Below are 13,216 nucleotides of genomic sequence, written 5' to 3'. Positions count from 1 at the left end.
GGACAACTAAAGACCTGATCACCTCTGTGGACCAGCCTGGACCCCAGGACAACTAAAGACCTGATCACCTCTGTGGACCAGCCTGGACCCCAGGACAACTAAAGACCTGATCACCTCTGTGGACCAGCCTGGACCTCAGAACAAGAAACATTGAGTTTAGATGGTGTTATCTGCAGGTAGCAGTCCAGCCTCTCTCAGTTGATTACTAACAGCTGGTATGAGATGGGCACTGAAGCTCAGCAGTCTTCCATCATAAATCATCTCCTCTTGCTTGTGCTTGGGGGTCCTCGAGATCTGCAGAGACAGAAAGTAGAATCACAACAGGTGAGTCTTTAGGCTGCTGCTTTTGGTTATTAGACAGGATATGTACAGGTGGTTTAAAATAAAGCATCAACTTACTTTACGTGGTACATCCGTGCTATATTCCTGTCTATGCTGGCACAGCCTTTCTTTGAGCTTAGGACTCCATGGACGGTTATACTGAACACAGCTCGAGGGCTGACAATGGTCTTGCAGTTACTAGACAAGACGGGTTCTCTGTACAGGTGAGCCAGGAAGTTCATCCCGGATACATTCTGCCACTGGTCCTGTGGGGGCAGAGTTTCGGGCTTCGGAGGAGGCAATGTGAATTCACTGGGGAACCAGTTATTCTGAAACCTGTAGCACTTGTCAGCACCAAGTTTCTTCTCCAACAGTGGCAGCAATTCCAACCAGCTGGAGTGAGAACAATTAAAAAAATTCAAACACTTTTAAAGCTTTTCTGAGACATACAGAAGAAAATAAAACCAGAAATTATACTGCACCATGAAGGTGTGTTCATGCCACAGCCTGTGTTAGGTTATGTGTAATAAGAATACGACAAAAGCAACTAATTTTATTTGAATTAAAGGCCCAGCGTTCCTTGAAGGCATGCATATCGCCTGCTGCCATCTAGGGACAATTTTTTAGAGTTACCAATTAACATGCTTATTTTTGGTCTGTGGAAGGAAACCATAGTACCCGGAGTAAACCCACATGTGCACAGGAAGAACATGCAAACTCCACCCAGAACAGCCTCAGGCCTCGAGACGATCCTGCAACCTTCTTGCTGGGAGGTGACAGCTCTAACCGCTGCACCACTTATGAGTTAGCCATTTATGTGTTTTTAAGGTCAGTTGGCTGTAGCAGCCATTTTGAATCATGGTGACTCCAAAAGTTGGAGATGAACGTACAATGATCGCTTTCTGCAGATGTCATGAAAATTCATCCATTAGTTCATCCAGATATTTTGGTAACTGACAAACGCATAAACAAAGACATTATTGTCCTCCTTTGTCTTTTGCCGATGAACAATAAATATTGATCGGTAGTTTGAAGTCATCCGTGACATCTAAAACGACACACAGTCACTTTATTAGGAAAAATGAAAACTCTACCTGTCAACCTTTTGGGGCAGAATGAGCTCGTCTACGTCATGCAGAGCCACATATCTGGACTGGTACATGTATCTGTACAGGAAGTCATTCAGAGCAGAAATTTGACCAAAGTAGTGGAGGTCAGCAGGACTCTGATGAGGGTAAGCTCTTCGAGATACATTCAGATAGTTTGAAAGAGACCAAGGAATCACCTCGACTAAACCTGAGAAAAAGATCAAATAGTCTGTTTTGTTACATTTTCCAAAACACTTTAATTCGCAATAACATTTTTTTAATCAAATTATTGCAATTCAGTTAAAAAAAAGAACATATATATTGTTCACAATTTCAGCTTTATTTGCTCTGTAATGTTGATATTAATTGTGAACCTTGTGTTGTAAAGCACTTTGGATCGCCTTGAAGCTGAAAAGTGCTATATAAATAAATTTCACTTCACTTCACAAAATGGTCTTTAAATGCCTCATTACTACATAGCAAGTATAATTGACTTTTTATACTTCTTGTTCCTGTTTATTTTTGCTTTGCTTACTGTCTGATTAGCAGTGGACTGAGAATGGGCTGTTTATGTAGATAAACAGAAATATAAATCATCATACTCAACCTTTGTTTGTGTAGTAGTCCAGAACACGTTGTGTATCAACACTGCAGTTAGTTTTATATATGACAACTCTGTTCACTCCCAGTAACTGAAGCATCTCCAAACTCTGCACCAGCTGCAATACAATACAGGCATTTGGATTCTACACTCAAAACTGAAAATAGTGTCACATATAAGATGTCTCAAAGTGAAAACACCTGGTTCTGATTTTGACAGACATTTTAGGAAATACTGCCAAAACTAAAGAGAAAGTTACCAAAGAATGTGTAAGTATTTAAAATTGTTACAAAAAAGAAGCAATTATTCTTTCCCATTTCTTGTTCAGTTTACTTTACAAAACTTTCCTTTTTTGAAACTTATTTTTGCATTTGTGTGGATTTTTTTTTTTAAAAGTGTGACGTGATGTACCTGCAGGATGTTGGTAAAATTATACATGGTGGAGAAACAGACAGTGAAGTTGTAAGGGAAAGAGTCGGTCACTTCCTTTTGGTTCTTAACCTCCAGAAATCCCGCATCGGCTTTATCTAAATCTAAGAAAACACACAAAGATAAACGTTAGGAACAGACTTTTTTCTTTGTTCAGGAAGGAATTTAAATAAACAGAAATAATCCACCAATTACATCATTAGATGCAAACATTAATGTCCTGCTCAAAAAGTGGCTATATTATCCGTTTTATTTTATCTACAGCAACTTTGATCAAACAACTTCATCCTTGAAGAATAAAACAACTTGGAGGATGTTTGTAGTCTCAGATGGGAAGATCAGAACACAAAACTTGAAAAAATGCAAATATTTTAACCCACTCACTCATCTAATTGACTTCCAAAATCAAGTTAATGTACATTACAAATTAAGTCAGACAAGACATTTAAATATGTATACTACAGCATCAGTGCCTTCATGTTTGGTGGCCGTTGAGGTGAGAGCAACATGACTTGGTGTCTCACAGCCTGAGGGGAGAGAACACATGATGTCTGCTGTCCCGTAGGGAAATCCAAAGTGATTTGTGTAGATGTTGATGACGCCTTTAGAGATGTGCAGCTTCTCCTGACAGCGTAGGTGGCACTCAAAGGCTACTTTTTGGCTCCGCAGCATTATTGCAATGATACGAACCTGGCAGGAAAAGAAAACTTAAGATAAAGAAAAAAAACCTTAAACTATTTGTGGTTAAAATAATTACCAAAATACAATGTACCATAGACGGAATGTGAATATAAACATGGGTGTTCTGTCTTGTTCATACATTAGATCACCTCCTAGGTAAATCATAATGTGGATTGCAATTGGAAACTGATTTTAAACCCATTTATTTTGCTTTTTAGACATGTTTGGTGTGTACAGCATGTGTGGTGACTTTTTTAAAATAAAAAGTAATAATAATTTATTTTTTTACATCATAAAGATGAGTGAAGGACCGCGTCAGTTGTTTGCATGTGACACAGTTTGCATGTGACCGCGTCACATGCAAACAACTGCAAACAAGTTTCTCAGTCAACCAGGAAGCACCAAATCCAAAATGTTTTAAAACGCAAAGCAAGGGATTGGTAGTGCAGAAGTTGGAGAGATGAGCCAGTGACTAGGAGGTCGCAGGTTAGAACCCACAGACCAGCACAAATTTTGGGTGGAAAAGGTGAGGCGCCCACTTCTGCCGCCACCCTCATTATCCCCACTGTGAGCACTTCCTTGAGGAGGGCCCTTAACCCTCCAGGTGCTGCCCGGGGCCTCTGCACACATGTGCTTTGGGAAAAAAGCAGAAAATTAATTTCCCTGTTGGAAATTAAAAAGAGTATGGTAAAAAATTAACTTCTGTAGTTGAAGTTGTTTTGCTTCCCATCCGGGGACACTTTTCAATTCAAAACTGGATCATGTGAAGTTCCAAGTTTTAAACTGGAGGAGGTGCTACTTTTATGCAGCTAAATTTACATGCAGGTTGATCTTACTCCCCTCTCACCAGAGAGTCATCAGGGTGTTTGTTTACCTGACTCACAAGAAAGATGTTTGGGTCACATGCATTGTTGGTTGTAATGTGTGACCATTGCATTTGATATGATTCTTTATTACAGGGGACCTATTATGCTTCCTTGAACAAGTCAGGATATGTCTGTGGGCTGTACAAAACATGCTCATTACATTTAATACACAAAATCATTCTCAGATATTGAGATTTCACCTGATCAGTTCTGGCTGTTTTGAACTAATTTCAGAATGAGCGGTTTTAGGGTTATGTCAAATTAGATGCTGTTGGCCACGCCCCCCCAACTCAATGTCCCATCTCAAAACATAAAAACTCTCTAAAGGATTAAACGCTGCAGATCTGACGCACATTTATATCGTTATTAACTCAAACTCTGAGGATTCTGCCTTTGGGACAGAGGCACTTAGCGGTTCCCAACCAACATTTGTTGAGTCAGACACCAGAAATCAGTTGGTCCAAAACCCTGACTGGTAGCGGGTCGGGACACTGGCAATCAGCAGGTCCAACCCCAGACGGCCATCTGGATCAGTTTTATTTCCGAAGACAAGATTGGTTTTATGCCAATTTAATATTTTTTGTTCCCAATAGTTTTTGACTTGTCATTCTAGACCAGTTTTTTTATTTGCTTTTTGTAGAATTTTTGTTGCACGTTAATCTGTAATTTCACTCACCCCTTTCTGTTCTGTACGATGCTCAAAATATGCTGATATCAGCAGCGCACGTGTGCCATTCACCCTCACAAGAGATGCTGGTTGACCTTTAAGAACTGCAATAGTAAATTACAAGAAATTAATCAAACTGAAGTTTTCTTTTTTTAACAACAGCTCAGAAGTTCATTCATCTACATACTCACAAAACAAACCAAGGTATTAGTCAGATAAATGGGAAGGAGTGAATGCTCATTACCAGGATAACAATTTTTACTCAGTTCAGAGCTGCACATTCAGAAATTAGTCACTTTTTTTTTGGTTCTCAGCTGAAAAAGGGTGTTCCCACTGGGTTAGGTATAAGTCTCTGCCTTAAGCAGAGCCGTTAAAGTATCTGGACACACTTTCACAAAAGAGTTTCTCCAAATAGCCATAAAAACCAGTCCGTCTTCTTGCTGCTTCTGGCTGTTCATAAGTCATCCATAGAGCCAGCCACATCTTGCACAGATGTGAGCTTTCAGAAATTAGGCCACACTGAAAGGAGTCAGTTGACATGGTTCAGGTATCTAATTAGGAATCATCCTGGGTGGAAAACCACCCTATTAAGTGGTACACCAGGGCAGACCCATAACTTGTTGAAGGAATTAAATATTTCTCTGGCTTGTGAACACCTTGGGATCCCCCAGGAGTAGCTGGGGAGTGTTGCTGTAGAGAGGGAGGTCTGGGTTTCCCTGCTGGACCTGTTGTCTTCAAGGATGACCACAGATAAGCAGCAGAAAATGGATAGATGGAGTTCTGAGCAGCACCTCTGAAAGAATTATTCAAAGCAATAAAGGGTGTTGTGTCTTGTGTCTGTAAACATACTGTACCTGTACTTCCCAGAAGGGCATGGGCTAATGGTTGTGGCACAGAGGTAAATTGATCAAAGGGGAACCCCAGCTGGATGGTCCAATCTGGCCTGCAAAAAAAGCTAAAATTATTTGGTAGAATTCATAAGTAATTGCTCATGTTTGCAGTATCTGTAGTCAACATTACTACGGAGGAATACTGAATTATTTTCACAAAATCTGCTTTCATTTTCATTAAGTTTAAACATTTACATTCATTTGTTTAATATTATGTCCATCTGGTTTTAATATCAACTGGATCTTGTTCAGGGTTATAAGGGCCTGGAGTCCAACATAGGAGATGAGGACACGTATTCAACCCCGGATGCATAGTGAGGTTTTCCTTTTTTCTTCAGTGCTTTAAACACAGTTCAACTGAGAGGAAAACTGGAAGTTTGACTATCAACTAACTAACCAACAGCCTCATGCATGTGTGCCAAGTGTCTTAGTCTTCAGTACAGGGCTAATCAACTTGCAACTGGAGTTCAGTAAGCCTGGTTTAGTTCAGTGTTTGGCAACTGGCAGACCCAGAGCTAGATTTATAATAATCTAATATTAAACTAGATGCATTCGGAAAGCGCAAACCTCGGCCAAGTCCACAGTGTCATTAAAAACTTGTAGGTTACAAATCGTGATATGGATCACCAACAAAATTTAGTCACTGTTTTTGTGACAGCCCCAACATTTCCTAAAAAAAAATCCTAAAAATCTGTTTATCCGTTTTTAAGTAATCTTGCTAACAGACTGACAGGACATTACCAAAAACATAACTTCCTTGGTGGAGGTAATTACCAGTCTAAAACAGACATGAGTCATAACCTAGCTCAGAAAGATTACAGTGATACATTAGCCAATTAGCGTTCTCAATCACTGCACAAAATTTGGACTTACATGCTCAGGAAAATGCAAAGAAAACATGATGCTGAATGCGTAAAGGTTTTAGTGTCTCTGCCTCCTGAGCACTAGAATGTGAGAACTGAACTCCATCTCCATCTTCTACCGCTTATCCATTTTTTTTTAATCCATTATTTAACCAGGCAAGTCCTGGTGCCCCCACGACCCATTCCATGATTGAGTCATGAGGGCAACAGGTCCAGGAGAGAAACCCAGACATTCTTCTCCGCAGCGACACTCTCCAGCCACTCCTGGGGGATCCCAAGGTGTTCCTAAGCCAGAAAAGATACATAATCCCTCCGAAAAACCTCCAAAGAGAGGCATCCAGGAGGTATTCCAATCAGATGGCTGACCCACCTCATCTGACTCTTTTCGATGCGAAAGAGCATTTGCTCTACTCCAAGATCTCCCGGATGACAGAGCTCCTCGCCTTATCTTTAAGGCTGAGCCCAGCCGCACTACGAAGGAAACTCATTTCAGCCGTTTATATCCAGGATCTTGTTTTTTCAGTCATGATCCAAACCCCATGAAAGAGTTCTTGTTTATAACCTGATAAAAAAAACTTGGCAGTTGACTTAGAGGAATAGAGTTTAATATTTCACTTTATGAGTGCAGTTATTTTACAGCTTCCAAACAGGGTCATGTGCATTCTGCTCTTTATAGACTTTGTTAACCTTGTTTCAACTTCACCAATTCATTTTCAGCATCATCTTTACTCACCATTCACACTAAATTTTCACAGAAAATGCAATTTCTCTCATTATATACTGCAATTATTTCATGTGCAATAATGAACATAATTATGAAATAATTTGTGAAATCCTTGACATTTATTTTCTTAACAAGATAAACTTATTTTGTTTAGTTTGTGTTGTCGATATTTTGTTCATTTTATTGAGACCTGAACAATTTCTTCTTGCTGTAACAAGTTCCTGAATGTCTTTATTCATCCAGCTACACCCTGGACACATTGCCAGTTGCCTTTAAAGCCATCAATAAAAGTTGTATTTCCAAAATACTGAGCATTATGGACATTTTTGGACCTGCTTACAAACATTGTAGTGATGGTTGATTGTTCTGTTTTTTCTTAATTTTTTGGCACTCAAATGTACTCCCACTGTAAAGTCCAGCTTTTAGACCCAAACTATATGTTCCAAGTGTAAGAGTTGATTATTTCCACCCACCTGAAGGTCCTGACCAACAGAATGAGGAAGACCATGATGAAGACAAGACCCATCAACCGTCTGCTCTTCAGTATAGGCAGCTTCATCGTGTAGATATTGGATCAGTGCTGCTGTGATGGTTCAGATGTTTGTCTAGGTTGAGAGGTGAATGATTCTGATTTTCTGCCAGGGATGAATGCAAAGTGACCAGTTTTAAAGAACCGAGGGTGAGTAGTATATAAGTTACAGCTAAGTAGATGACGAGGAACAGTTAAGATGGGCGTGACATGTAAACCGGAAATTACAGAGGGCAGATGAGGATTGGACACTGGAAATACAGAAAGCAAAACTACACAAGACCTTAAGTAAACACGGGAGAAACAAGAAATAAAACAGAATCCCAGAAACATAACACAGTAACCCAAATACAAAATAAACTCCAGAGTACACGTAATCTAGGGCCTGACTGTTTAGCGCTCTGTATGTTGGTGTAAGAATTTTACAACGAATCCTAAATCTAATGGTAGCCAATATAAAGAATGTAAAATGGGGGTAATATGAGCTCACCTCCTTGAACGTGTCAGTAGTTTGCCTGTAGCATTTTGTATGGCTTGGAGGCTTGAAAAAGATGACTTATCCAAACCAGTAAACAGGGCATTGTAATAATCTAAACGTGATGACACAAATGCATGGATTATTCTTTACAGTTCAGCAGGAGAGACCATATTTCACAATTTAGAAGTGTTTCTTAGATGAAAGAAACAGGAACGAGACAGAGATTTTACATGGGAGTCAAATCCAAGGAGGAGTTGCAAATTGAAAATTACATGGAAATGGAAGAATAGCAGCCACTTAAGATACCCATAAAAATGTATCTCCACACAACTAAAAAAGAAACCACTACATCAGATTATATAGAACAGCAGTGTCCAATCATGATCCTGGAGGGCTACTACCCTGCATACTTTAAATGTTTCTGTGCTTCAACACATCTGATTTGAACAAATGGGCAACTAAAAGACTTCTGCAGAACCTGGGGACATGCTGAAGAGGTAATCCAACCACTGAATCAGGTGTGTTGAAGCACAGAAACAACTAAAACATGTATAGTGGCCCCAAAAAGCAGGATGAGACACCACTGATACAGAAAGTAGACTGGAATGAATCTACCTTGTGTGATACATCCATGCCATTTACCCAGACACAGACTCTCTTTGAGCTCAGCACACTGAATAGTCACAATGAATACAGCTCAGGGGCTGACAATGATCTTAAAGTTGTTGAAATGAGACTCCTTAATAATGGGCTCCTGGTATCGGTGATCCAGAATGTTCACTCCAGATAATTTTTTCAGCTGTCCTGTTGGAGAAGAATCTGGTTGTTTGGAGGAGGCAGCATAATAGTGTTTGGAAGCACATTATTTTCAAACGTGTGACACTTGTCAGCACCATATTTCTTCTCCAGCAGAGTCAACATCTCCAACCAGCTGGTGAAAGAAAGGTCAAACACTTTAAAATCTGACTGAACTGCAAAGAAATAACTCATACTGTTGATTAAAAGGGACCATGACACTTATATTATGTGCCTGTGTTGGTAATTCCAAATGAATTATAGTTTATAAAATGTTTTTTACTCTGATGCAAGTTTAGATATCATGTTTGAAGGTCACTAAATCTCGGATGGATGGATGGATGGATGGATGGATGGATGGATGGATGGATGGATGGATGGATGGATGGATGGATGGATGGATGGATGGATGGATGGATGGATGGATGGATGGATGGATGGATGGATGGATGGTCAAATTCAAATTAGATGGAGCCATTTAATTTCATTTGAACTGTGAGATGATCATTTGTATGTACGCAACACAACCCAAAATCCAGACTGACTCAGAAACAGCTTCAGAACCACTGTTCCAGCATTCAAAAGATAAATCTGTTGTCATATCTAGAGATTGATGAGGTACAACAAAAATGCTATGCTATGGTAAAGGGGAGCCAGGACAACAGATCAGGGAGGATATACCATCATCCCCACCATCAGAGTATGGGTACTGTTGAGAAAATAAAGTTTTTAGTATTCACTTCTTTCAGAGGAATCTCACCTGACAACTTAGTTTCTCTCACTGGATCTTCGATGTTGCAGAAAAGACGGACACACAAAACAAGTCCAGACCAGAGGTTTTAAAACAAATCATTCATTTCTTCAAACATTCAGCTGAATGGAGACAACACATTCCCAATTGTGTCTGAAGTAATAACCCCTTCCACTTCTTTTTATACTATAAATCATACTATCATATCATGATGACCTGGAACCTTCAGCCTCCCTCACTCCACGTACACAACTGTTCTTCGTGATTATTCTATTATAAGCTAAGCGTGACGTTATTTCAGCAATCAAATCATTTTAGTGATATCAAAGTTTGTTTATATTTTATCGTTGACTAAGCGTAACCTCATTTCTTAGCAATCAAAGTATCCAGGTTTGATTATATTGTACAGTTTGAACTGCATTATCATTAGTATTTATACAAGCTTTAAATGTTTGCGCCTTTGTGAGATCCCTTTATATAAAACACATTATAAAGCTGTAATGAGTTTAACAAGCACAAACCATACTTTACAGTACCAAGTGTAAGAGACCCCTAATGCATTTCTGTATAGCTTCTGCTTGAGACCTTTATTTTGTGATTTTCTCTTAATTTTGGGACTTTTATTTTGGTGTACTTCTTGTGAGGTTACATGCACATTTGTAAGAGTCTGTAGCTGGATTACAGCAAAATAGAGACGAAGAAACTCTGGTAACAAAGAAGACAGATCTAAACCGTAAGGTTTTACAGACTCTTTGTTAAGTGCCCAGCTGAAATGGGAACAAGGTGTTGTTTGTTACAATATGTTTTGTTGCTGTTGAAGTGCAGTTGTTGATTTGTGTGTGTGTCCGGATGTGATGCTGCGACAATATTCGTGCCACAGATAGCTCTACGTTGTGGTGTAAATGCCAAAGCTAGGATCAGCCTTACATTATAAGGAGAATTTCAACATGCTACAAGTTTAACTTGTCAGGATTTGGGGTTCTTTTTTTTTCATTTTGAGTTTGTTTCTTTTATTTTGTCATTTGGTTGTCCTCATGTTTAGTCTTGTCTTCGTTCAGTTTTTGCTCCTGTATTTCTGTCATCATTCACTTGTCCAGTGTTATTACTTGTTTCCCTGCCACACCCATCTCCACCTGCTCCAAGTTAGTATCACTCACCTGTGCCCTCTTCCCCTAGTTACCCTCTGCTTTTAAAACCCGGTCATCTCCTCCACTCACTCACTGGTCCATTGTCGCTTCATGTGCTGTCTGGTTTGTCCTCATGTCTAGCCTCCCGTTTTTTGCTACAGTTTGAATTTTGTTATGTTTTGTATTTAGTTTTATCTTCTACCATGTCAGCTTTTGTTTTTAGTTTTCTTTTATTTATAATAAAGCTCAGTCATGAGTTTGCGCTTTCCACCAAACCCGACATCACTGAACTCTTCCATTGTTATTGTGTGCCACATGATATGTAAACTATTTGTTTAAGGTTTGTGTGCTTATTGAAAGGAAATTTTATTTAATATTTATACAAGTAAGAGCTAATTTATGTTATTTTTTTATGCCCTGTAGCCCTAATTGTGTTTTCACAATCGAAAGGCTAAAGAAACAAATAAAGGACATCTTGAAACATCAGTGCACTTCACCATTGGGTCAACATAACCAAGTTAGACACCCACCTTATGACCTGCACCCCTTGTCAAGGGGAAGACCTTCAGAATGCCTTCTGAAGGTCTGCTTGAATATGTGAATGCAGCAATGCTAAGTTTCTCTGCTGTCAGCATCACAGAGACCAACAAGATGGTATACACCACAGCAACAGTAGTCCTTGAAATGCTTGGCTACACGATCAGGACTATAACTCATAAAGAGCATTGTCCCCCATGGAAGAGGCTAGACGCTTAGATTGTGACAACAAGGAGAAAATTCAGCCAGCTGTCAGAACAACCAAAAGGTTCAGTGAAGAAAGACACACCTTGAAAATACCACAACTTATGAATTTTTTTGTTCGTTGAAGGTCTAATTAGGATTTGAAGAAAAATATGTAAAATACTCAACATAATAACTTCATCTCTGTGTTGTGATGTAACTGTTGCTGAGCATTACAACACAGCAGTGATGCAGCACCACATGGCGCCTCTCTTTCTGTTGCTTGAGGATGGATATAATTGTTGGGAAATCTTTGTTGTAAAGGTAGAAAATCTGTGCCATCTGGTGACCACATCGTGTAATGCAGGAGCATCTCTGTGGGAACAAAATAGAGCTTCAACTCCAGCTAGTGGTCACCACGAAATGAACATTTGGAACTGACTTTGCTCTAGCTTAATCTTAGATTGTGTCATTAATATAGTTTAGCAGCCAGAGCCAGGCTTAATCATTTTTAGACATAAAAATCACATGCTGAGAAACAAATGATGGATTTCTAATTTTACAGCAGCACAGAACTCTTCTGTATAAATCTCACACTTATGGAAGTATTCATATTTATGGATGTTGTTACAATCGCTGAGTACAAAAATATAGTTTGTTTAAGTAAAGAAATTGTTAAATTATTTAAATGTAATCATATCATATGTAACAAAATCCTATATAGTTCCTCCTCTGAAATGTGATGCAAAAGAATACTATTTCTTTTATATTAATATTAAGTGGATTTTTTCTTAAGAATAAAGATGTTTTTCTTTTGTTTTAAATCTGAGACTTTTTAAATAGATGTTTACTTACACACAGCTTTTAGAACAGAGCTGCAGAAGGACATTGACGCTGCGCTCTCACCAAAGTCCCCCCCTAAAAGATGTGCCGTGGTTTCACCCAAGATCCAATCACCTGGTGAGTTGGTCACATGACACACAATATGTTTCTCATGTTGGCTCTGCGGTTGGTCCTCAGCTGCTACTGTGGCTTTAAAACGTGCGCTCACACTTTCCACTCGTCATTCCCGGATTTCACCCCTGGCAGCCGGATGTTGTCATAGCAACAATCCACAGTGGCCTTAATGCTGTGATGGTTCCTTCTGCAGCGATTCTGCCTGTTCTTTTTCTCAGAGACAACACACACACATGATATTTTGACACAGCGCACCTATAATACGATCACTATGGAAGAGTAAAAAGCTGCTCTCTCTCTGTGAGTGGCAACACAAATAACCTCATATAGTTGTTATAGTTTCTGAATGCTGTTTTTCCCTGAAGAGCTTAAGGTTTGGTTTAAAGTGTGATTAACTCTTTCAACTGTCTGTTAGAAATATGGTCTGAGTGTTTAGGGCTGTGGCACGACTGCTAAGTGGTCTGAGCACTGAGCGCACTTTAATAACACTGAGCCGGAACGGCTATTTATTACAGGGACTGTGGCTTAAACACTAAGAAGATGAGATGATAGTGTTTAAAGGAGAAATCCAGCAAAGACATACAGGTGCTGGTCATAAAATTAGAATATCATGAAAAAGTAGATTGATTTCAGTAATTCCATTTAAAAAGTGAAACTTGTATATTATATTCATACATTACATACAAACTCATATATTTCAAATGTTTATTTCGTTTAATTTTGATGATT

The 13,216-nt window shown here is 39.1% G+C and overlaps 1 protein-coding gene across 3 annotated transcripts in view; it reads left to right on the top strand.

Annotated features, from left to right (window-relative positions):
• mtus2b (microtubule associated tumor suppressor candidate 2b) overlaps positions 1 to 13,216 on the top strand; it is a 42,542-nt gene that overhangs the window by 16,385 nt on the left and 12,941 nt on the right. For 2 of the 3 annotated variants that reach the window (XM_037981792.1, XM_037981789.1), the window contains exon 5: positions 12,392 to 12,490. In XM_037981792.1, coding sequence (XP_037837720.1) covers positions 12,392 to 12,490 — 99 coding nt within the window. Of the gene's footprint in view, positions 1 to 12,391; positions 12,491 to 13,216 lie in introns of those variants that run through there. The other variant, XM_017416370.2, reaches the window with a different exon arrangement.

The sequence above is a fragment of the Kryptolebias marmoratus genome, linkage group LG2 (assembly GCF_001649575.2).
Source record: "Kryptolebias marmoratus isolate JLee-2015 linkage group LG2, ASM164957v2, whole genome shotgun sequence".
Taxonomy (NCBI): Eukaryota; Metazoa; Chordata; class Actinopteri; order Cyprinodontiformes; family Rivulidae; genus Kryptolebias; species Kryptolebias marmoratus.
The sequence above is the reverse complement of the archived record's forward strand: the minus strand, read 5'-3'. Positions and strand labels throughout refer to the sequence as shown.